General features: G+C 34.1%; 6 protein-coding genes across 6 annotated transcripts; 2 read left to right on the top strand and 4 right to left on the bottom strand.

Moving 5' to 3' along the window:
* Positions 1 to 321: 321 nt before the first annotated feature.
* On the bottom strand, positions 322 to 4,314 carry DFA_03640 (uncharacterized protein; the record flags this gene model as incomplete). Its single annotated transcript, XM_004363185.1, has 9 exons — positions 322 to 460; positions 551 to 1,089; positions 1,176 to 1,408; positions 1,496 to 2,269; positions 2,341 to 2,806; positions 2,877 to 3,331; positions 3,396 to 3,642; positions 3,717 to 4,043; positions 4,189 to 4,314. The coding sequence occupies 9 exons, from the start codon at positions 4,312 to 4,314 to the stop codon at positions 322 to 324; spliced, it is 3,306 nt and encodes a 1,101-aa protein (XP_004363242.1).
* Positions 4,315 to 4,453: 139 nt separating this feature from the next.
* On the top strand, positions 4,454 to 7,875 carry pppA (protein phosphatase 2A scaffold subunit; the record flags this gene model as incomplete). Its single annotated transcript, XM_004363184.1, has 6 exons — positions 4,454 to 4,541; positions 5,780 to 5,942; positions 5,989 to 6,372; positions 6,477 to 6,543; positions 6,616 to 6,852; positions 6,934 to 7,875. 6 exons carry the CDS (start codon positions 4,454 to 4,456, stop codon positions 7,873 to 7,875), a joined length of 1,881 nt encoding a protein of 626 aa, XP_004363241.1.
* A 274-nt stretch (positions 7,876 to 8,149) lies between these two features.
* On the bottom strand, positions 8,150 to 11,016 carry DFA_03638 (uncharacterized protein; the record flags this gene model as incomplete). The annotated part of the gene is made up of 8 exons (XM_004363183.1): positions 8,150 to 8,531; positions 8,593 to 8,678; positions 8,746 to 9,186; positions 9,260 to 9,721; positions 9,788 to 10,160; positions 10,241 to 10,480; positions 10,574 to 10,899; positions 11,005 to 11,016. 8 exons carry the CDS (start codon positions 11,014 to 11,016, stop codon positions 8,150 to 8,152), a joined length of 2,322 nt encoding a protein of 773 aa, XP_004363240.1.
* A 744-nt stretch (positions 11,017 to 11,760) lies between these two features.
* On the bottom strand, positions 11,761 to 14,400 carry DFA_03637 (uncharacterized protein; the record flags this gene model as incomplete). Its single annotated transcript, XM_004363182.1, has 2 exons — positions 11,761 to 13,767; positions 13,858 to 14,400. 2 exons carry the CDS (start codon positions 14,398 to 14,400, stop codon positions 11,761 to 11,763), a joined length of 2,550 nt encoding a protein of 849 aa, XP_004363239.1.
* A 744-nt stretch (positions 14,401 to 15,144) lies between these two features.
* DFA_03636 (uncharacterized protein) lies at positions 15,145 to 16,664 on the top strand (the record flags this gene model as incomplete). Its single annotated transcript, XM_004363181.1, has 4 exons — positions 15,145 to 15,570; positions 15,653 to 15,850; positions 15,924 to 16,109; positions 16,194 to 16,664. 4 exons carry the CDS (start codon positions 15,145 to 15,147, stop codon positions 16,662 to 16,664), a joined length of 1,281 nt encoding a protein of 426 aa, XP_004363238.1.
* A 296-nt stretch (positions 16,665 to 16,960) lies between these two features.
* Positions 16,961 to 22,195, bottom strand: DFA_03635 (timeless family protein; the record flags this gene model as incomplete). Its single annotated transcript, XM_004363180.1, has 5 exons — positions 16,961 to 19,546; positions 19,616 to 21,368; positions 21,437 to 21,595; positions 21,689 to 21,848; positions 21,943 to 22,195. The coding sequence occupies 5 exons, from the start codon at positions 22,193 to 22,195 to the stop codon at positions 16,961 to 16,963; spliced, it is 4,911 nt and encodes a 1,636-aa protein (XP_004363237.1).
* Positions 22,196 to 22,259: the final 64 nt, after the last annotated feature.

Here is a 22,259-nt window from a genome sequence, read left to right as displayed (position 1 = left end):
TGCCCCATGCATCCCAGGATCGAAATGGATTGCATCATCATCACAGACCTACTTTTTTTTTAAGTCATCATCGTTTGATCATTTGATAGTCAAGTTTCATAATGATTTGTAATCATTTTAAATTATGGATTCAAACATCATCCATCCATCCATTCATTCAACATATAGTAGGAATAATTACGAGTAATATTTTATTTAAATATTACATTGTCTTATGACCTATTATTATTAGATTAAAGTTGATTTTTTAATGGTACCTTTTTTTTTTTTTTTGGATACATTTATTATTATTATTGTAGTTGTTGTCTGCGCACGGGTGATTTAGTTATTTTTCTCTTTAAGTGACCAAATATGACAAACTATAAACACAACAGACAAGATGATTGTAAAGTCAAGGATTCTATACAATAAAAGTGAACAATAAATACAAATTAGTGCCGATGTACCAATAAGTATTGCTCTAAAAATTATTTAAAAAAATAAATAAATAAAGTAAATATGGATTCTCTATTGTTTGGATTGGTGTAGTTGTTGGATTTGTTTTGCATACCTTAGTATAAATAAATTATTTAAATTTAAATCAGAGATTGATAAACAGATGTGAGCGATAGCAACGAGGACGAAAAGTTCGTAGGAATCGAAAACTACCCATTCAAATGTCAAATGTTTGATCCAGACAATGAGGTTTGGTGCAATGATGACTCCTGTCAAAAGATACATCAAAAAGATGCTTTGCTGATAGTTTCCAAGATCTCTGGCCATCAGACTGTGTGACTTGCTTGATTGTTTCTTTTTGAGCAATGTGGCTGCTCCCAAACCCAACGGTGATGACAGTACATTGCTAGGGGCACCGCTACTTGGTCCAATAGTGTTTCCGTGTGAAACTAAAAGGAACAGTAAAAAGAAAACCAGGCCCAATGCAGAATGCAACAAAACTACCACCAATCCACCGACAATAATCCATTTAGAGAATGATAGTTGGTAGTTGGAAACATGGAATCTTGATGATGTCAAAGATGTTGGTAAACATTGATTTAAAAGTGATCCAAAATAAAATAGTACACTAATAATTAGTATTGAGAATGTTAACTAAATGGAATCGAATAATAGAATGAAATGGTTAGAGTCATATATATATTTACACTGATTCTTTTTGTTTTTTGTTTTATACATACAAAAAAGGTAGAGCAAATGAAAAATAAGGGGATTGACCATAATGGAGGGAGCAATTCAACCATAAATTGGTCAATAAATGGATCGGGGAAAATGATTCGCCAATCGACATGTGATAGTTCTGAATAACCAAATACATCAAAAATCATACACAATACAATTGGGAATACAATGAAAAATGGTGATAATAAAATTACTTCATCTCTAAGAGTAATTAATAAATTTGGTATCTCATCTAAATGGATGTAAAATAAAATAATTGGTTAATAACTATCTTTTTTTTTTTTGCATTGACATCTATTGTGTTGTTGTTGTTATTTACCTTTTGTTCTCCAAGAATTTAATTGTGCAGCAAATAACCATAAGAAAAGAGCATAGGTGGTTGGGTAAACAGAAGATGCATGAGTAAGAATAAGTTGACCAATACCAGCAAATACATCTTGAATCATTGTAACCTCGTATGAGGTGAATGGATCCAATGACATTAACAAGTGTGGATGATCAACCATCTTTCTTTCGTATCTAAATGGTTGTTTGTTTGATAGAGGAGGTTGAGATAATTGTTGGTGTTGTACTTCTTCTGTTGGATGTTGCTGTTGCTGTTGTTGTTGTTGTTCCTCTTCCAATAAAAGATCACTTAATCTCTCTAGACTATTTGAATATAATTCTCTTTTCGATAGTAATTCCTTTGAACTAAAACCAACTTGTTGTTGTTCGGCGTTATTGATTTGGTTGTCACCCTGTACAATGACCTTTTTAATAGGTTCGGCAATTCTAACCATTGCTGGAACAGAAGACTGATGGAATCTGATTCGAGTTATAGTGGAATTGATTATAAACTTTCCTTCTTCCATTGTACGTGGTATATGTTGATAGGTTGATGGTAAAAAAATTTGATGTTCCTTTCTAGCAAGTGGTTGTTGTTGTTGCTGTTGCTGTTCTTGTTGATCATCAGAGTTTGAAGTAATTATTGTACCATTCTCCTCAAAAGGATCAAGTGGTCTTAGATATACTTTTAATGGTGCCTTGTTATAGTAAAATGGTAAAGTAAAGTTAACAATCATTGAATGTCCAGCTGGTAAAATATATCTGCGATCTAAATAAAAGGAAATAGTATTAATATTATTTGTTTCTTTGTTGTTGTTTTGTTTGTTCTTTTCTATTTACCTTCAAATAGACCAATTGGAGAAACTAAAATATTTGAATCCGATTTTGATTTAAATTGAGTGACTGCCACAAATCTTTGTTTTCTGGCTTGGTGAGAGAAAGCAATCAAGATGGAATAGACACTCTCAAGATCACTCTTTTTCAAAATGAGTTGAGAGGTTGGTGATGCGACGGGGGATTTGGTGAGGGGAGGGAGTGGAGGATAGTAAAATGATTTGTATGTAATCTCTTGACTTTCCTCTAGGTTCTTGTCATAGTAGAGGATGACTGAAAAGTCATTTGATGACAAACTAGTTGTTAAAAAAAATCCAATGTCTTGGCTATCAAGAATTGAAATCATATCTGTAACCTTGTAATGTATATAAAATGATGTCTCTGGTGAAGATGATGAAGTTATTCTAAACCCTTCTCTTTTTCTATAATTTAAAGAAGGTTTATGTAATAATGACAATGTATTATTTTTTTCCTAAAAATAAATAAACAAAACATGATTAGAAACTTCTCTCCTTGCTTTTGTATATTATAAACTCGCTTACAAATGGAATAGATTTAATAATATCAATAAGTGAAGAGGAAATGGTACTATTTCGAAGATGTTCCTTCATGGTCGAAAGGTATTTGTTATAATCTTGTACGACATCGTTTTGATGGGTTGATTCGGCGGTCGAATATTGGGTATAGCCAAGTGTATTTGGAACGTAATCCTTTAAAACCTCTTTAAATATATTTAATCTTTCCTCGATGGTGTATGTATTTTGTTTGGTTGTCGGATGTCCAAGAAGAAGTAGAGTCTCTGCAAGTGATACAACTATTTCATTGCACCAAAGAATCGATTGATGGTCTGCTTCCAATAATACATGAGGAATCGAAGTTGTCAGAACTGACAATGATTTACTTGGATTTACTATTCCTTCCAATGATGTTGCTTCTGATCGAATCAATGTATCTCTATGTCCTCCTGCAATTGAAATTACACAAATATTATCAAATACTATAGAAAATATAAAATAATTAATATCTGTTCATTGTATTAATTCTCTCTCTTTCTTGCTTACCTGAAGGTAGATTAGATGGTTCACCATTATCATTATATTCAAAATGTGAAGGTTGAATCTCTTGACTCCAATGTCTATTTAAATGATGATAGAAATGAGATGTAGATGTATGAGAGTAGATTGGTGCATTTCTATGTGATGAATTGAGTGTTATAATCGTAGTAACACTACCATAAATATGATTTGGCATTAAAACTGACATTCTTGCTACCAATCCTCCCATTGAATGACCAATTAAAATAACAGACTAAAAGATAAATAGAAAAAAAAAAGTATAAATAAAATAGTTCCAAATAATAAACTATCCACGTCTCAACATACAGTTGGTTTTGAACCTTGATAATTTGTTTGTTGACTATACAACTCTAAAATCATCTTTATACATTCATTGACATAGGTAGTCTCCTTATACATTAATTCACCACCAAGAGCTGATAATTCCTCCTCGAAATCAACAGTAAATATATCCAATTCATTTGAAAAGTCTCTTCTTGGTTTTTGGTCTCTTGTATTGGGATTCTCGACCCCACCAAACATTGATTTATGTACTGCATAGTATGCCTTTGATCCAACCGATCTAATTTGTTTATGACTTCCACTATTTCCAGGGATAAATAATACCGGTATTCCTTTTAATGGTTTATTATACTAAAAAAAAATGTATAAAATAAATATATTAGTATTCTTTTATTTATATATATATATATATATATATATATATATATGTTCCCTCTCTTTCTATTCTCCTTCTTTCATTCTCTCCCTTCTCTTTCTTTCTCTTTCATTCTCTTACATTTAAAGGATAAAATGGTATATGTGAAAAAGAAGCTTTCGTTGCTCCGTTGTTGTTATTATTATTATTATTGTTATTATTGTTAATGTTATTAGGGTTACTGTTTGGAGAGGATTTACTAGCCATTTCACGATACAGGTATAGATGGTATCGTGAAGAATGGTTACTAGTCGGAACCATGTGATAGGACGGCATCATGTAGGTCATTGTACATGTGTTGTCGTCAATCTCAAATAGAACCTTTTGTATAGACGACTGTATAATAATGATAACGACAATGTTGACAATGATAAGATACAGCCATTTGGCAATATTCGAATTGAGTATTCCCATCTCTGTCTATCTGTCTCTTTGTCTGTCAGTCAATGTCTACTCGTATGCTATGAAATATATTGTCTTGTGACTGTTGTATGTCTTCTTGTTGTTGTTGTTGTCGGTATAAACAACACAACAAATGTAGTCTTCTATCTACTATACTATTATATAATATATAAATATATATAAATAAATAAGAAGATTCTTTCTTAAAAACTATACTTTATAAATATATTGCCCACCCTCTTTAAGAAATACAAATACAGCAACAAACGGACGTCCAAAGCGTTTCTTGCTTGTTTTAAAAACAAAAAATTCAAAAATTATTTTTTAATCCCCGCAACCTCATACTCCCGTCTCTCACTCTCTCTTTTGCAAGAAGAGGAACATGCACGTGTCTCAATGTACTGACCTGACCGACATGGTGGACTTTATTGATACCTTCCAAGTTTGAGAGAGTTGGGTTGTATCTACATGTAGATAGCATAAGGTCACACACTACATGTAGGGTAACATATAATATAATATATTGTAATCTAATAATATATCATATGATGTCACGTGCCCTTTGCGGGGATAGATAGATAGATAGTACATATGTCCAAAGATAATAATAATAATGACGGTATCCTTCGCTCACATGCATTGTGAACATCCAAGGGGAGATCTCAAGAGCATCAAAAAAAAAAATAAAACAAAAAAAAATCAAAAAAAAAATAATTTTTTGGGTGTATCGCTCACCACCCTTTCTTTGTTTGACCCAAGTTGTTGTGTATCTTTATTAAAATATTTATATATACTCAAAACTATATTTGAATCAGAGCGACATAATGGGTAAATAAACTACATCATCATAATCATATTAGATACAGAGGAGGATACGAGGAGAGAGTAAACATAGATAGCGAGAGTTGATTGGCGCGCAAATGAACTTGCTACTACAACTTCACTTTAATCAATCAACCAATCAATTCACCATCATCAGCATATTTATTGATATGTTGTGATGGTGAGTGGTAGTAATTAACCCTAATAGACAGATGAATGAAATAATGATAAAGAAGGAGACTAAAACTACTATAATAGATTGATCAAGTTGATTGGTTGGTTGATTGATTGACTTGTTTGGTGAACGTATAATCAATCGATTTTTTAAGCTTTACCATATGACTTTTTACTCCTCATCCATCATCACTCACAAAAAGAAAGAAAGAAAGAAAGAATGAAAGTAAACTAATACGATCCAATTTAATGTACATTATTATTATTATTATAGCTTCAACAGATTCAGATGATCATCCAATTGCTATATTGATCGACGAATTAAAGAATGATGATATTCAACTCCGATTAAACTCTATTCGTAAACTTCAATCGATTGCAAAGGCATTGGGTCCAGATCGTACCAGAGCAGAATTAATTCCATATTTACAAGGTAGGTAGAAAAAAAAAACAATAACAGAAACCCACCATTCTCTACTATAGAACAACATTGTATATTGACTATTTACTCGTCGATTTGAAAAATACAGATTCAGTATTGGAAGATGAAGATGAGGTATTGGTAGCCTTGTCAGAAGAATTGGGAAAGTTGACAGATTTAGTTGGTGGAGTTGAACACGCTGTTTGTTTGTTACATCCACTTCAAATGTTGGCAGGAGCCGAAGAGATTGTTGTCAGAGAAAAGGCTGTCGACTCTTTATGTAAAATAGTACAAGATCTACCACAATCTACATTTGATGAATACTTTCTTCCACTCTTATTCAACCTTTCAAAGGCCGATTGGTTCACTTCACGTGCCTCTGCATGTGGTTTGATGACCGTTTCATATCCAAGAGCATCAGCAGAGAACAAGAAAACTTTAAGAAAGTAAGACAAACAACAACAACAACAACAATTACCAACAACAGTTGTTTGGTGTATCATCATGTTGGTTAACAATTTTACTTATTTCATTCTAATCATCTATTTAGATCATTTGCCACTCTTTGTCATGATGAAACTCCAATGGTTAGAAGAGCCGCTGCTACCAATTTGGGTGTATGCATCGAGTAGTAGTAGTAATAATCACTTACATCCCTGACTAATCTTTTTCTTTTTTCTTTTATTTAGAACTTTGCCAAACAAATTGAAAAGGATGTTGTTAAATCTGAAATTTTACCATTGTTTTTATCATTGTCTGGTGATGAACAAGATTCAGTTCGTCTTTTGGGTGTCGAGAATTGTGCTATTATTGGATCAATGTTAACAAATGAAGAGAATGGTCAATTGATTTTACCAACTTTAAGACAAAGTTCACAAGATAAGTCTTGGAGAGTTAGATATATGGTTGCTCATTTATTCAAAGAGGTAAATAGAGAAAGCTCAAATTTATAGTATTATTTGAACCTATGTATTTATTTAATTATTTATTTATCTCTCTATTTTTAGTTATGTGATTCAATGGGACCAGAAATTACAAAGGCAGAATTAGTAGGAGCATTTGTAAAATTATTAAAAGACTCTGAAGCCGAAGTCAGAACAGAAGCATCATTAAGAGTAACAGAGGTATGCTCATTGATTTCCAAGGATATGAGCACCAAGCAAATCTTGCCTTGCATCAGAGACCTTGTTTCAGATTCATCACAACATGTACGTGCAGCATTGGCACAAGTTATCATGGGCTTGGCCCCCATTTTTGGCAAGGAGGACACTTTGACACACTTGAAGGACTTGTTCCTCCAACTGCTCAAGGACGACTTCCCCGACGTCCGTCTCAACATCATCTCCAAGTTGGACTCTGTCAACAAGGTCATTGGCATTGAAATGTTGTCACAATCCCTTTTACCAGCCATCGTCGAGCTTGCCGAAGACCAACAATGGCGTGTGCGTCTCGCCGTCATTGACTATATCCCCTTGTTGGCCTCGCAACTCGGAGTCGAGTTCTTTGACGAGAAGTTGGGCAACCTCTGCATGACCTGGTTGGGCGACCCCGTCTTTTCCATCCGTGAAGCTGCCACCAACAACCTCCGCAAGTTGACCGAGGTCTTTGGCGTCGAATGGGCCAAGTCCAACATCATCCCCAAGGTTCTCACCCTCCACTCTCATCCAAACTATTTATACCGTATGACCACCCTCTTTGCCGTCGGCGTCCTCTCGCCAGTCGTCGGAAGTGATGTCATTGCCTCGTCCATGATCCCATTGCTCTCCAAGATGGTGCTCGACAAGGTGCCAAATATCCGTTTCAACGTCGCCAAGACCTTCCAAATCATTATTCCTCTTGTCGATAGCACCGTTGTACAATCAAGAGTCAAACCTTCACTTCTCAAGCTCATCGAAGATCCTGATAAAGATGTAAAATTCTATGCTAACCAAGCTCTCCAATTATGTTAAACAAAACAACAACAACAACAACAATATAAAATAATAATAATAATAGTAGTAAGCTCCCCCCTCCCCTCCTTTTTTTTATTTATTTAATCACCTTTTTAAAAAAAAGAATTTTAACAACAACAACATAATAATAATAATAATAATGGTCCTGTAGTTTATGTATCCCAAAACCAACAACAACAACAAAAAACTTAATGAATATTAATAAAAAAAACCTTGAAAAAAAAAAATTAAAATATTAAAATATACTATCTTTTCCTTGTTTTATTTCCAGTTAATCATTTGAGACTGTTGATGTTGTACTGGTGGTTGTGGTACTGGACAACGGTGATAAAGAATGAGGAGGATTTAATTGTGATATCAAGTTGTTTACATTTTGTTTGATTGTTTCGATTGGAATGGCAGATGACTCTTCTTTAATGTGGTCTACAACTTGTTTATGAGTAGATTCTAATAATTCCATAAATCCACGTTCGATCTTTTCTTGAGACAGTGATTCTAGTAATGTTGGGATGGATCTTGGTGGAGCATGAACCAAACGTTTCTTATATTTAATATAGGTTAATAAAACAATTGCATGGTATTGAGCTCCAATATCTTGATTATTATCATCTAATTCTTCCCAAAGTGATTGTTGATGTGTTTCCAACAATGTTCTAAATTAATTAAAATAAAAATGATTAGTTCTAAATTATTAAATAAATAATATATACATACTTTTCAGTCTTTTTATCTAAAGATTTAAGATGAATTTGACATAAATTACAAACATTTTCTAAATTATCTATAAATTCTGTAATAGACTATATATATTGTAAAAGAAGGTTAGATGAGATTTAAATAATAATTAAAAAAAAAAGTACTACTTACACTTTTAGTTAAAGATTGAACCAATTTTTCTAATTGTTTGGTTACATGAGGTGGTAATTGAGAAAGAATGACGGATCTTTGAGCAGGTGTATCGCAATTGGTATTTTCTAGTGTGTGAAAACTTGCATTGGTTTCAACGATGATGTTGGTAATATTATTACAAATTGATTTGAGAAGATGTTTGTGGAGGATGGTATTTGGACCTTCTAAATCATCAAGACCCTTTTTAAACAGTTGGAGATTAAGGTATTGAGTGGTAAAATGAGCTGCCAATTCAGATTGTTTGACTTTTCTAGTTTTGTTTGTTTCATTTTCCAATTTATCCTTTGCTTCTTTAACCAATGAATCCCACATTTGATTGATTCTAGGTCTAAGATATAAACCTAAATGTTGTGTCAATTCACCTTCCATTGATTCAAATGATTTTAAAATTTGAATCATCTATAAAAATTAAAAATAATTTGTTACAATAACCATTGATTGTTTTTGTTTTTGTTTTTGTTATTTTACTTACATCTGGTAAATGATCAAGTTGTGAAGGTTTCTTGTTGTTTTTAGATTTTTGTTGTGGAGCATTATAATCTTCATCATCACTATCATCTCTTTTCTTTTTTCCACCTTTTTTAGTTGGTTTTCCTCCACTTTTTGTTGGTTTAATGTCTTGTTGGTCGTCAATGTCCACCTGTTGTTTTCCTTTTCCACCTTTTTGTTTTGAGGAGTTTGGTTTGTTTTGACCATCAATCGATGTAGCAAGTGATGATTGACTGGTTGCCATTGATTCTTGGAGGATGAGTTGTTTTTGAACTTTTTGTTGAATCATTGTTTCGAGTAGAGAATATGCACGTTCGATAAATGAATTACTAACAACATAATTTTCATTTAAAATAGTAACTTGTGTATCCTTTTCTTTCATTGATGGACAACTCGATATTAATACAGATATATCTTTGTTATTAAGTATTGATGGTATAAGTGTCTAGTGAAATGAAAGTTTAATTAATAACTTTTATCCAAAAAAAATAATATCATATCAAAGACTTACAGTAACATCAAACCAACCAGATGTAGTAATAGATTCTCTAATACTCTCTTCAATACCATTAACTATATGATTACTTATAATACATGAAGATAAAAGGGTACCATCGTCAAATAAATTTTTCAAGTAGGTTTGAGGATCAACAATTTGAAAGTTGCTGAGAGTACTAAAAGATACATATGAATTTTGTTTGTAGAATGACTCAATCCATTTAGAACGATTTACAGAGAATGATGTTGGAATAAATACAGATTGTGTTCCTTTACCTTGAACCACTCCACTAATTCTCTTTTGTGCAATCAATTCATTCAATTGTGGTACAAATAATTTATCATTCATTTGATATTGTTTACATAATGAATTAATTAATGTTGGTCTAAAAATAAATAAATAAATAAATAAATATATGAGTATGGGGATTGGGGATAGGGTTATATATTATATTTATCTACATACTTTGTAAGAGCAGTGAATAAACCTCTTACTCTAGCTTTATGTCTATCGATTATATCATTTGTATAGAGAGTAACATTATTTTCAAAGATACCATGAATTCTTTTACCCAATCTACTATTGATACCTTCAATCAAGATATCATAGTTTAGAGAGAATCTTTGAGAAAGGTCACTAATATGAAGTCTTCCATTTACTTGTAATGTTTCATTGATTTCATCCATTATTGAATCCATGTAATATCTAATAGAGAGGGGGGAGAGGTAGATTGGGGTTAGTATCATATGATATTAATTTCTTAATAGCCTAGCTACCCAGACAAATAGAATACATTACTTTGTTACAATATCACCATAGACAATTGAAATAGATCTATCTTTCTTTTGGATGATATCTACAGTATCTTGAATGTATTTCATATCGACACCAATGATTGATTGAAGATCAGTGATGGCAACTCTACCACCATGACTCAATATCTCATCGTTGATTTCCAATTCTAATTGTTTGGGAGTAATGTATTCTCTTCCAGTCGATGTGTGTATCAAGTCGATCATCTTTAACTCTAGCATCTTGACAATGATCTCTATACAGTTTCTCTCTGACAGCCTTTGGGCTGATTGAGACTTTTGTATATTCGATAGTCTCTGTCTTAGTGCTTCCTTTTAGATAGATATATTATTAATATCTTTATATCATAATTATTCATTCATTTATTTATTCATTTCCTTCTTCTTCTTCTTCTTTCTTTAAGAAAAGACACATACCAATTCTTCCATTTTGTTGTCTATTATTAATAATACAAAAGATTAAACTAAAATGAAATTTTGTTTATTGTTTTGTTTTTTTTACTCTTCACATTTCTTTGGGTGATGATCTTCTTATTCCACATTACAACTATCGTCAGTGCTCTTACAAAAAAGAAGATGTGAGTAAGTAACTATAACTTACTATAGATATCTTATTATCAAATGCTTACAAAGATATTATTTTATATATTCACTTGTTGTTGACTTTGTTGGGAGTAAATGTTGATCTTATATAGGTGTTAATCTTAATAATAGTGTGGTTGTATTGCAGTTGATAGTATTGGTGCTGATCTTATTAACAATAGATTGCAGTTGATAGTGTTAATCTTAATAATAGTGTGGTTGTGTTACAGTTGATAGTATTCCTTGACTGTTCAACATGTAGATGGCATTGGAATGCCAAAAACCGTCCCATCTATATGAGGACATAAACAAAGTGGCGCCTGATGTAATGGAATGGACCAATATAATATTAAAATCAAGTGTTTGTTCCACTTGTGTAAAGATGTAGTTTAAAGTACCTTTCTTTATGATAAACACTTGATTTTTAATGGTTATATTTGGTACCAGCAAATCAATCAATCAATCAATCAATCAATCAATCAATCAATCAATCAATCAATTAGAAATAGTATGTATGTAGATTTGTTATGATCTTTATCTTTTTATTATTTTAGATTTAATTTAAAAGTAGTTGTAAGGTGATTTCTTTTTTTAGTTGGTGGAAGGTGGTTGGATGATGATAGAGGTAATAGCACCAACATCGTTATAACTTAATTCCTCGTTACCGGTACTTGGAGCGGTCTTTGAAAAGATTGATGGCAACGAACCATATTTGGCACCTGGGAAGACAAGAGTATGGATTTTAGAGGCGACTGGACCATACTTTAAGGTATGGCTATCCAACTTTTCAAAAGAGGTTGTACCATTGTACTTGGCACCGACGATGAGTGTGGCAACCTCTACTCTGTCCTTTCCAAACTCCTTTTCCAAATGTTCAAAGAGTGACTTGTCGACACCCTTGAGATCGCTGCTATTGACGTTTGCCTTGTACTGGTGTTGGAGGAGAAGAGCAACGTTGAGTGGCTTGTCTTGTTTGCTGTCAAAGAATTCCTTGATTCTTGGTGCGATGAGATTCAACACTCTTTGGTTTTCTTCGTCAGTCTTGGTTCTCTTTTCCTCTCTTGGTCTCTTTCCAAGTTCAAACCTGGGAGTTGGTGCGTCACCAGAAACAAGGTCAGGCTTCTTCTCGGCTTGTTTCTTTTTAATGTCTTGGATCGAGGGGAAAGTTTCGTCGTCTTGGTCGTTCAAACTATTGCCTTCTTCTTCCTCTTCCTCGGATCTGTCTGAAAAGATAGAGTGCGATGATCCAGTTGGCTTGATACCACCGTCGTACTTGTCTTCGGCATCTTTCATAATGACGTTGTATTGGAGGACGATTCTGGTGCCCTTGGTAACTGGCAAAACACGATGTGGACAATCGTTAAACATGGCCACATATTTTGCTTTAAACAAATCGATTTTTTTGCCAACTTCTCCTGCTGGAGCAAGTGCTTGAGCATTATTATTATTATTACTTGAGGCTGCGTGGACAAATGGAGCTGATGATGCCCCGAATCCTCCGAATCCTGACATTGCTTGATTCACTGGACCAACCGAGGAAACACTAGAGGTTACACTGACCGAACCAGCAGGGAATGGACTTGTTTGGTTAGATTGAGCAACTGGGAATGGGTTACGTGGTGGTGGAACAAATGGAGCTGTATTTAAAGGTACTTGTGATGCTCCTGCTTGATGTTGAATGAATGGAGATGTTGTTGTTGGTACGCTCGAGCTTCCACTCACTGAGGATACACTACCTGAGGAGTATGAAACACTAGAGGTTCCACTGGCCGAACCAGCAGGGAATGGATCTGTTTGATGAGACTGAACAACAGGGAATGGGTTACGTGGTGGTGGGACAAATGGAGTTGTATTTAAAGGTACTTGTGATGCTCCTGCTTGATGTTGAATGAATGGAGATGTTGATGTTGGTACACTCGAGCTTCCACTGACTGAGGTTCCACTGACTGAACTAGTAGGGAATGGATCTGTTTGATGAGACTGAACAACTGGGAATGGGTTACGTGGTGGTGGGACAAATGGAGTTGTATTTAAAGGTACTTGTGTTGATCCTGCTTGATGTTGAATGAATGGAGATGTTGATGTTGGTACACTCGAGCTTCCACTCACTGAGGTTCCACCCACTGAACTAGAAGGGAATGGATCTGTTTGGTGAGATTGAACAACTGGGAATGGGTTACGGGGTGGTGGAACGAATGGAGTTGTATTTAAAGGTACTTGATTCTGAACGAATGGTGATGTTGTTGTTGCACCTGCTTGATGGTGAATGAATGGTGATGTTGATGATGCTTGTACAACTTGTTGTTGCTGAATGAATGGTGATGTTGATGCAACAACTGAATGTTGATGCAATCCTGTAGAGCCCATGAATCTACCACCTGTTTGGCTTGGTGGTTGATAACCTTCGGGAATTTTAGTGACGTTTAACTTGACCGACCGACAGTCGTTTTCATCGAGCTTTAAACCAGAACCAACTTGAAATTCACCTCCTTCATAGGTATCAACACCAATTGGAAGAATAAAAGTACCAACATGACTATGTTCAACTTGAGTATCAATATGTTCATCAAAGAATCCTCCCTCTTGGTAAATATGAATCTAAACAAAACAAATAATTGTATTAGTTTTTTTTTGGAAAGGTTCAAGGATAGGATAATATTAGTTTTTTTTAATATATTTATAGTTTACCTTGTAAAGTCTAAGAGATGGTGTAGAATTATAAGTTTCAAAGATATCCAACATATCTTTATGATAATTGGTTTGTTGAAGAGTTTTAGTGAGATTGGTAGCACTTTGGTCATAGGTGTAATGAACCAAAGCGTAACCAGATCTAACTTGTTCTGCAGATGGTGGTAGATCGCCAAGTTGGATTCTATTGGCAGTGATTTGAAGACCCTTTCTAACAGTCTCATCATAAACCTTTTCAGTTCCCTTGCCAAATGGTGCAGGATGAGCCATTGAAATGAGCTTTTCAATGTTTGGTTTGGCCAACGTACCACAATCGACACCGTCCACCTTGATGGTCATATCACACTGCTCGCTGAATGAAATCTCTCCTTCCTTGGTTGCCTCCTTTTCAAGTTGCAACAATAATGGAGTGAGTGAATTGTCTTCAACATCACATAGTTTGTAACCTCTAGTTTCACCAGATGCCACTGCACTAAAGATGGTCGACAATTTGACATGAACATCTAATAAATCCAATCCTTTAGTAATATCTTCAACGCTCATTCTTTTGTTTATCTATATTTATCTATCTATCTATCTATCTATGTATATGTCTGTCTCTTTGAAACGAAATGTGAATGAATGAATGAATGTACAGTGGTTTGCTGCTAATGATGGACTAATAAATATCTGTGTGTTAAAAAATTATTTGGAAATTAAAATCTTGGTGGTGCTTGGCAAGTCAATTTTTTCCTGATGGGTCGTGTAGAACGTGTTCTGAGGGTGTGGCTCTCATTCCTTGGTCTGTTCAACACCCCTCAAGACCATCGTTTTATTGGTAAACCGTCTCAGAGAATAAAAATATAATTTTTTTATTCCATTATTCATTGCACGTGGTTGGGAGTCGACTCCAAATTTCAAGTTGAACCTCTTGATTTTTTTTGTAATATCAACCTAAATATCTTTTGATGAAATATCTACCGAGGTGTCTCTTTTTGTCCCTTTACCTGGTTTGCAACAACAAAGAAAGAGACCGAGTTTTACCATCAGAAATCAATTTCGTTTTTTCTGTAGGGCAAACAGATACAAGGTTGAATGGGATGGGATTCTGATGTTGTTTGAAAAACATTTGTATTGCCCCCCCTATCTTCGCACTTGATGAGAAATATTGCTTGAGTGGTGTTTATAAAGTTTAGTAGTTAGTGTTGTATACAAACTTAGTCATAGTATTAGTTGTAGATTAGAATAGATATAGATAGTAGTAGTAGTAGTAGTAGTAGTAGTAGTAGTAGTAGTAGTAGTAGATAGATGATCAATTCAAATAGTGAACTTAGTAGTTTACGGTTATCAAATATTAATATACATGGAGGATTGATATTTGGTTATAATACAGGTGTGATTGCAGCTGTATTGACCGTTAAAGAATGGAGTGGAATGAATGAAATAGATAAGGGATTCCTCACATGTAGTATATTGTTGGGTGCTATGATTGGTAGTTTGTTGGCTGGTTTTGTTACAGAACGTGTTGGTCGAAAGAAACCAATGTATATATTGGCAGTACTCTCTATCGTTGGTGCACTTGGTAGTGCATTTGTACCTCATGGACTATGGATAGTCATACCATTTAGATTGATATTGGGTATTGCTGTAGGTTCAAGTGGTATCGTTTGTCCTCTCTACGTTGGAGAAATGGCATCACCTGAAAGAAAAGGTACTTTAGGTACTGTTTTTCAAGTATGTTTAATCAAATCAAACAAACAAATCAAATACAAAGTAAATACAAAACAAAACTAATAAGATAATTAATTTCATTTAGATTGCAATTACAGTTGGTATTCTAGTTGGAGATGTAATTGGATTTTCTTTAAAGAATGTAGTCTATAGTTATAGAATCATGTTTGGTTTGGGTGCAATCCCAGGTGTATTTTTAATTGCAACTCTATTTTTCGTTCCAGAGTCAAATGTTTGGATAGAAAAGAGAAATACTCAAAGAAATACTTTATTACTTTTAAATGTATGTAAAAATACCTACATTACATAGTAGATACATTCATTAACAAATTTGTTTTTTGTTTTGTATTTATTAGAAGGATGAAACTGGAGGAATGGGAATCAAGTTGTTACTCTCAAAACCAGCTGGAAGATTTGCATTATTTATTGGTTCTATTTTAGCCATCAATAATCAATTGACTGGTATCAATGCTTTTATGTATTTTAGTCCTTCTATTTTCCAACAAGCTGGTATTTCTGGTAATGGTATTACCATTGCAACTGTATGTATTCATAGAGTTAAATCATTTTACATTACAATTTCTATCTATTTTATTCAAGCAACCAATTAACTCTATTTTATCTAGATTTGTTTAGTAGGATGGAATGTAATTAGTACATTGGCAGCAACCTTTTTAATCGATAGAATTGGTCGTAAAAAGTTAATGGTGATTAGTACTGTTGGAATGAGTATTAGTTGTTTGACATTGGCACTACTTTTCACATTGGTCAAGGGTACTGTACTTGGTTACTTGTCGGTCGTTCTTTTGTTTGTATTTGTTTTTGCATTTGAACTTGGAGCTGGCCCATTGTTTTGGATCTTGGTCATTGAAATCTTCCCAGAAGAGATGAAGGATTTGGGTTCTAGTTTATTGAATGCATTGCAATGGATATTCAACATTGCACTTTCATTCTCTTTCCTCTGGCTCGTCTCTCTGATTGGACAAGCTGCTATCTTTTGGATATTTGGTGGAATTGGTATATTCTGTCTTGTATTGGTTTCAATCTATCTTCCAGATACTCAAGTTGTCAACCAAGGTTATAAACCTATAGATTGACAAAAGGCTCATACACTTTAAATTAAAGTACGATCTTCATCCTCTCCTCGCCACCACCTTCAAAAATATTTTTAATTAATTACACAACACTACAATTGATCTATATACACCCACACCAACAGATCAATCTTCATCATCAACATCATCAACATCATCAACATAATCATCATAGAATTATAGTTATATATAATAATTATAAATTAATAATAGAAAATTATTTATTGCATTTCTTTTGTTTTTTTTTTCCATAAGAAAAATAATCCAATGAAAGTGGAAAAGTGATTAATCTATTAGGTTTAATCGCTACTGCTATCACTGCTGCTGCTGCTGCTGTCATCACTACTGACAACTTTCTTATTCTTCTTTTTGGTGGGTACATTCTTTTTGGGAACTACAACCTTCCTTTTCTTCTTTACCTCCTCTTCGCTGCTACTGCTGCTACTGTCATCAGCAACAGTATATTTCTTCTTTTGAGGAGCAATATTTTTCTTTTTCTTTCTAATCTCCTCTTCATCGCTACTGCTGCTACTACTGTCACTGCTTACAACCTTTTTGACAGGTTTCTTGATTGGAGCCTTCTTGTTATTCTTTTTAAGTGGTATTTTGACTTGTACTCTTTTAGGTTGTTCTGCTTCGCTTTCGCTACTACTGTCGTCACTGCTGACAATCTTTGAAGGTTTCTTGAGAGGTATAACCTTTTTCTTTTTCTTCTTTACCTCTTCTTCTTCGCTGCTGCTACTGCTGTCATCACTGCTGACAACCTTTGCTTTAGCCTTTTTGGTGGTTGCAGTAGTCGATTTTTTGAATGGCTTGGTTGGTTGTTCCTCCTCTTCGCTACTGCTAGTACTATCACTACTCTTGGATGGTTTGGATTTACCATTGACAGCTGGCTTCTTCTTCTTCTTCTTTTCTTGTTCGCTGTCACTGCTATCGCTACTACTATCATCACTACTAACAATCTTCTTTGGAGATGGAGCTGCTTTTTTGGGAGAAGTGTATGGCTTTTTGAGAGTGAGGATTGTCTTTTTAGGCTTGGTCTTTTCATCCTCGCTACTACTACTGCTGCTACTACTGTCATCACTGCTGACAACCTTTGATGGTTTCTTTGTGGGAGTAGGTTGCTTCTTCTTGATTGCTTCGCTACCACTGCTACTGCTTTCTTCGCTGCTTTCCTTTTCCACTACCTTTTGAGCACCCTCTTTTCCTTTTTGTTTCTTGATGTTTGATTTGTTATCCTTTTGTTCGGGAAGGATCTTTCTCTTGGTCAACAGTGATTTCTTATTATTCTTATTTACATTTGTTGTTGGTTTCTCTTCATCATCATCATCGTCACTTTCACCATCACTAACAGTCTTTTCAACTTGGGTAACCTTTGAAAGGTTCTTTTTAGTTGGAGGTGGTGTTGTTGCTTTGGTTGGAGTTGACTTCTTGGGTGTAGTCTTTTTGGGAGTAATCTTTTTGGATGGAGTAGTGGTTTCCTCCTCAATGATCTCTTTCTCTTTCTTTTCCAAGTCCATTTTGATGATGGGTTCAGAAGTTGATACTTGCTCGCTTTCACTAATATCAGATTCTTGTTCTTGGATGATTTTTGATGGTTGTTTCTTTTGACTAGTTTCAATGATTTCATCATCATCATCATCTTCTTCTTCTTCCATCTTTTCAACTGCAATTGTTTCCTCTATACTAATATCACCAAATCCATCATCAACATCCTCTTCTTCTTCTTGTTGACTAATGATTTTGTTTGCCTTTCTTAATTTCTTGCCAGTTGTTGTTGTTGGTAAAGAGGTAGTAGGTTTCTCCTCGTCCTCTTGATCTGAAACATTTGCTTTTTGGTTGTTTGTTGATTCACCATCACTTAAATCAAAGTCTGAATCATCCTTTTTAGCATTATAGATGATTTCCAATTCTTCTTCTTCTTCAAGCTCTGTTTCTTCTTCATCTTCTTCATCCTTTTCCAATTCCTTTTCAATGACTTTTTCTTTTTCCAGTTCATTTTCGATGATTTCCAATTCTTCTTCTTCTTCTTCTTCATCTTTAGAAACTTGTTTTTTCTTTGTTGCTTTCTTTTGATCTGATTTGGTGTCATTGATGAGTTTAACCAAAAAGGATAGATAGGAAGGAGAGAATAATCTATTCTCTGGGATGGAAAAGGTTCTATTGATGGCCTTGGTCGTCGCAGATCCACGGAACTTGAACGAGGTCAATAAAAGGTCGACCACATTTCGGTTGATGAGGATCGATGGGAATTTGGCAGTCAGACTGAGATGTTTGAGTACAAAAGGTGAGAATCTATCGAGTTTGAGTTGTTCGCCACGTATCTTGATAGCATCATAGAGTTCTTGTTCGATCCATTTGAGGAAAGCCTTTCCAGAGTCATCTGGCAATTTCAACAAATTCTTGACACGACGAGTAACGGTGGCAGTATCAACAGACTCTTGTAAACTCTTAAAGTGTCGTATTTGTTCTTCATCTGAAAAGTTGTTCTCTTCACCTTCAGAGTCTGATGCATTATTCTTGCTCTTTGGTGGTCGTCGTTCGTTGAGCACGATATTTTCATTGTCATCTTCGGCACCGAGATGGGCCTCCTCTTGGTCATACTCTTCTTCTTGTTTGATTTTATCTGATCTTGATTTCTTTTGTTCCCCACCACCATAGCCGGCGCCATACATATCCTCGTCAATCACCGATGACATGATAATACCACTTGTCGACTTGGTCTTTGGCAGACACAAATGCAATAACAACGATGGATTAGTTTCAGCATATTTAAAGAAATTATTGACAACGGTCTTGACAAAACCAACCATATCAATAGCCTTTGAATCCATTGCAATCAATGGATCTCTTAATAAATTATAAAAACAATAAAATATTGATAACTAGAAATGATTGAATGAATGGGTTAATCCACCTATAGTTAATCTTTTTTGTGTTTACTCTTTACATACTTTGTAAAACATTGGTTCCAAATCCAATTCAGTTCTAAATCTTTGGAAAATAGATACAAGTTGATAATTGATTTTGTCAGAGTTGTAATGATAGTTTCCAAGAAGAGTGCACATATTGTTAACGATATCAGGTTTGGCAAAATCTGAAAGGAATGATATAAAAGATATAGATGTACTTTGACCATGATATTCATCTTCATCATCTTCTCTTTTCATTCTAATGATATCTTCTTCTCCTTCTTCTCCTTCTCCCTCTTCTTTCTTTTCATTTTTTTGGTCTCCTTCTGCTTTCTTTTTACCATTTGTTTCTTCCTTTTCCTCTTTCTTTTCACCATTTGTTTCTTTCTTTTCATCATCAACTACTTGATCTTTCATTTCAATATCAATATCAACTCCATTTACATTTTCATTTCCATTTATATTTTCATCCTTTTTCTTTTTCTTGGTTTCAACATTATCATCGATAAAATCTTTATCAATATCCATAACCTTGCCATCTTGATCCTTTTCTTCATCGACATCTTCTACGAGACCCTTGTTGGTGGAAGACTTTTTAGCTCGACGATGAGAATGAATGGATATGCTGTTGTTTACTTGACAGAATCTTTCGACCATACTGATCGAGGTGTGTGCCAACTCGGTCAACTCGGTCAATACACTTTGAGGATACTTCTTTGGGTGGTAGATTTGAATCATTTCGACGACACGTTTGAGGAACACATCTCTTTCATAGTAGATCTTTGACTGGATGTTCATTGATATCTCTTCCATTTTGCTGTTACCAGACACACCCATAAAGTGGAGGATAGCAACCATCTCCTTCATTGTAGAGATTGACATTTCAGTCAATCCACCATCATCGGTTGCATTTGCATTATTCTTTGTTCCAAATGGTACAAATGTCTGTCGAGACATTAGACAACACGAGAATACAAAGTTAAATGTATTGAGCGAGAGAGTAGATGACAAACTACCAATAATATTATTCATAAATTCTTTTTTCTTTTCTTCTTCTTCTCCTCCTTCTTCTTGTTGTTGTTGTTGACCATAGTTTTGTTGAAGCAAGACTAAAGAGAAACCGGTAAAGAAATGTGTGAGGGACAAATAGTTGATACGATCAGTTGCCAAGATGGTGTTGGATGTCAAACCAGACTCTGCTCGTTCTAATTCCTCACTGACCAACTCCATCAACGTGTTGTAACAACCATCGAGGAATTGTTCGGCCCATGACTTGAGAATAACCCTCACTTTGTATGTAGATGGACCAGCCATACGTCGAGTAGAACTAGCTTTGAGACGACCAATGACCGGTGCATTCGATTGCAAACTAGCATTTGGCAAAGCATTGAGACGAATCTTGGCAGCAGTTACATCATTGAGAGCGTCTGGTGTAGATGATATTTTGTTCTCCTTTTTAAATGCGCCAACAAATCTACTAGTACTTGTTTTCTTTCTAGACGCAGCCTTTAATTTTGCATCTTGTGCCAATAATTTTGCCAATCTATCATCTTCTTTTGGTGCTTCAACTTTCTTTATATTATTATTATTTTGATTATTATTATCAATAGATGATATATCATCAATATTAATAAAATGTCTTGGTTGATTTGACCAAATAGTATCTGGACTTTCATTTTTGAATATAAAAGCAAATATTTCCAATAACAAGAATGAATAGATACTCAATGATTTAAATATCTTATTCTCTCTAATATTTTGTGCCAAAATTAAAAATAATTCTAAAAATTTACATCTAGATGATGATGGAATGGTAAGTGTTTGGTTTCCAAAGAGTTGTATCTATCTTTTCTATCTCCTTACTCTTCCAATATTAAAATAAAACTTTCATGTAGGAAACAACGATAATCCTTGATGGATACATTGGCCTGTGGTTCTGGATCGGCAATCACCAATAAATTCTTGATCAATGATAAAACCAATTCAATAATATAATAATCTTCATTCTTTCCTTCATCCAATCTAAAATAATAAATAATAAATGTTATTATTATTAATATCTTACAAGATTGTATGATTTGTTTGTTTGTTTATATATATTTGATGATACTATACACTTCTAATCTTCTTAATGGTTCCTTCAAGATGACAATTAAAGTTGATATGAATGATTTGTTTATCATTGATTCTTTATAGTCCAATAAATAACCAGTCTGCTTTAAATATCCTTCTGATATCGTTGGTACTGGTATTGTCATTCTAACCAATACTTTTACTGTAAAAGTAGAGAAAGACATATATTATATATTAGTATCTTGATATTTTTGTCAATAATGATCATTGATATTGAATGATTGAATTGTTCTTACATATTGATACCATTAAAGGTAAATCATTTGAATATGATACAACGATGGGTATTAGTTTTGATTGGATGATATTGAATGGTCCGAGCATAGAGTAGATCTCACTGTCGAATCTTCTGAGATATCTGTACAATTCAGCAGTTGCCTCTTTACATTCTCTACCCTTGATAAACCTCTTTCTCTTGGGATCATCTGCATGTTTCCATTCACCTAGTTCATCGATGATACGGATGATTTCAACTTGATCTCGATCCATATCTATCTCTTATTGTTCTCTCTTTCTCTTTCTCTCTCTCAACTTAACTTAATAGTTTAGATTA

This window comes from Cavenderia fasciculata (genome assembly GCF_000203815.1).
Source record: "Cavenderia fasciculata unplaced genomic scaffold Scf_Dfasci-G-b-205a01.r1-3, whole genome shotgun sequence".
Lineage (NCBI taxonomy): Eukaryota > Evosea > Eumycetozoa > Acytosteliales > Cavenderiaceae > Cavenderia > Cavenderia fasciculata.
Note: the sequence above shows the minus strand (reverse complement) of the source record. Positions and strands in the feature narration are given on the sequence as shown.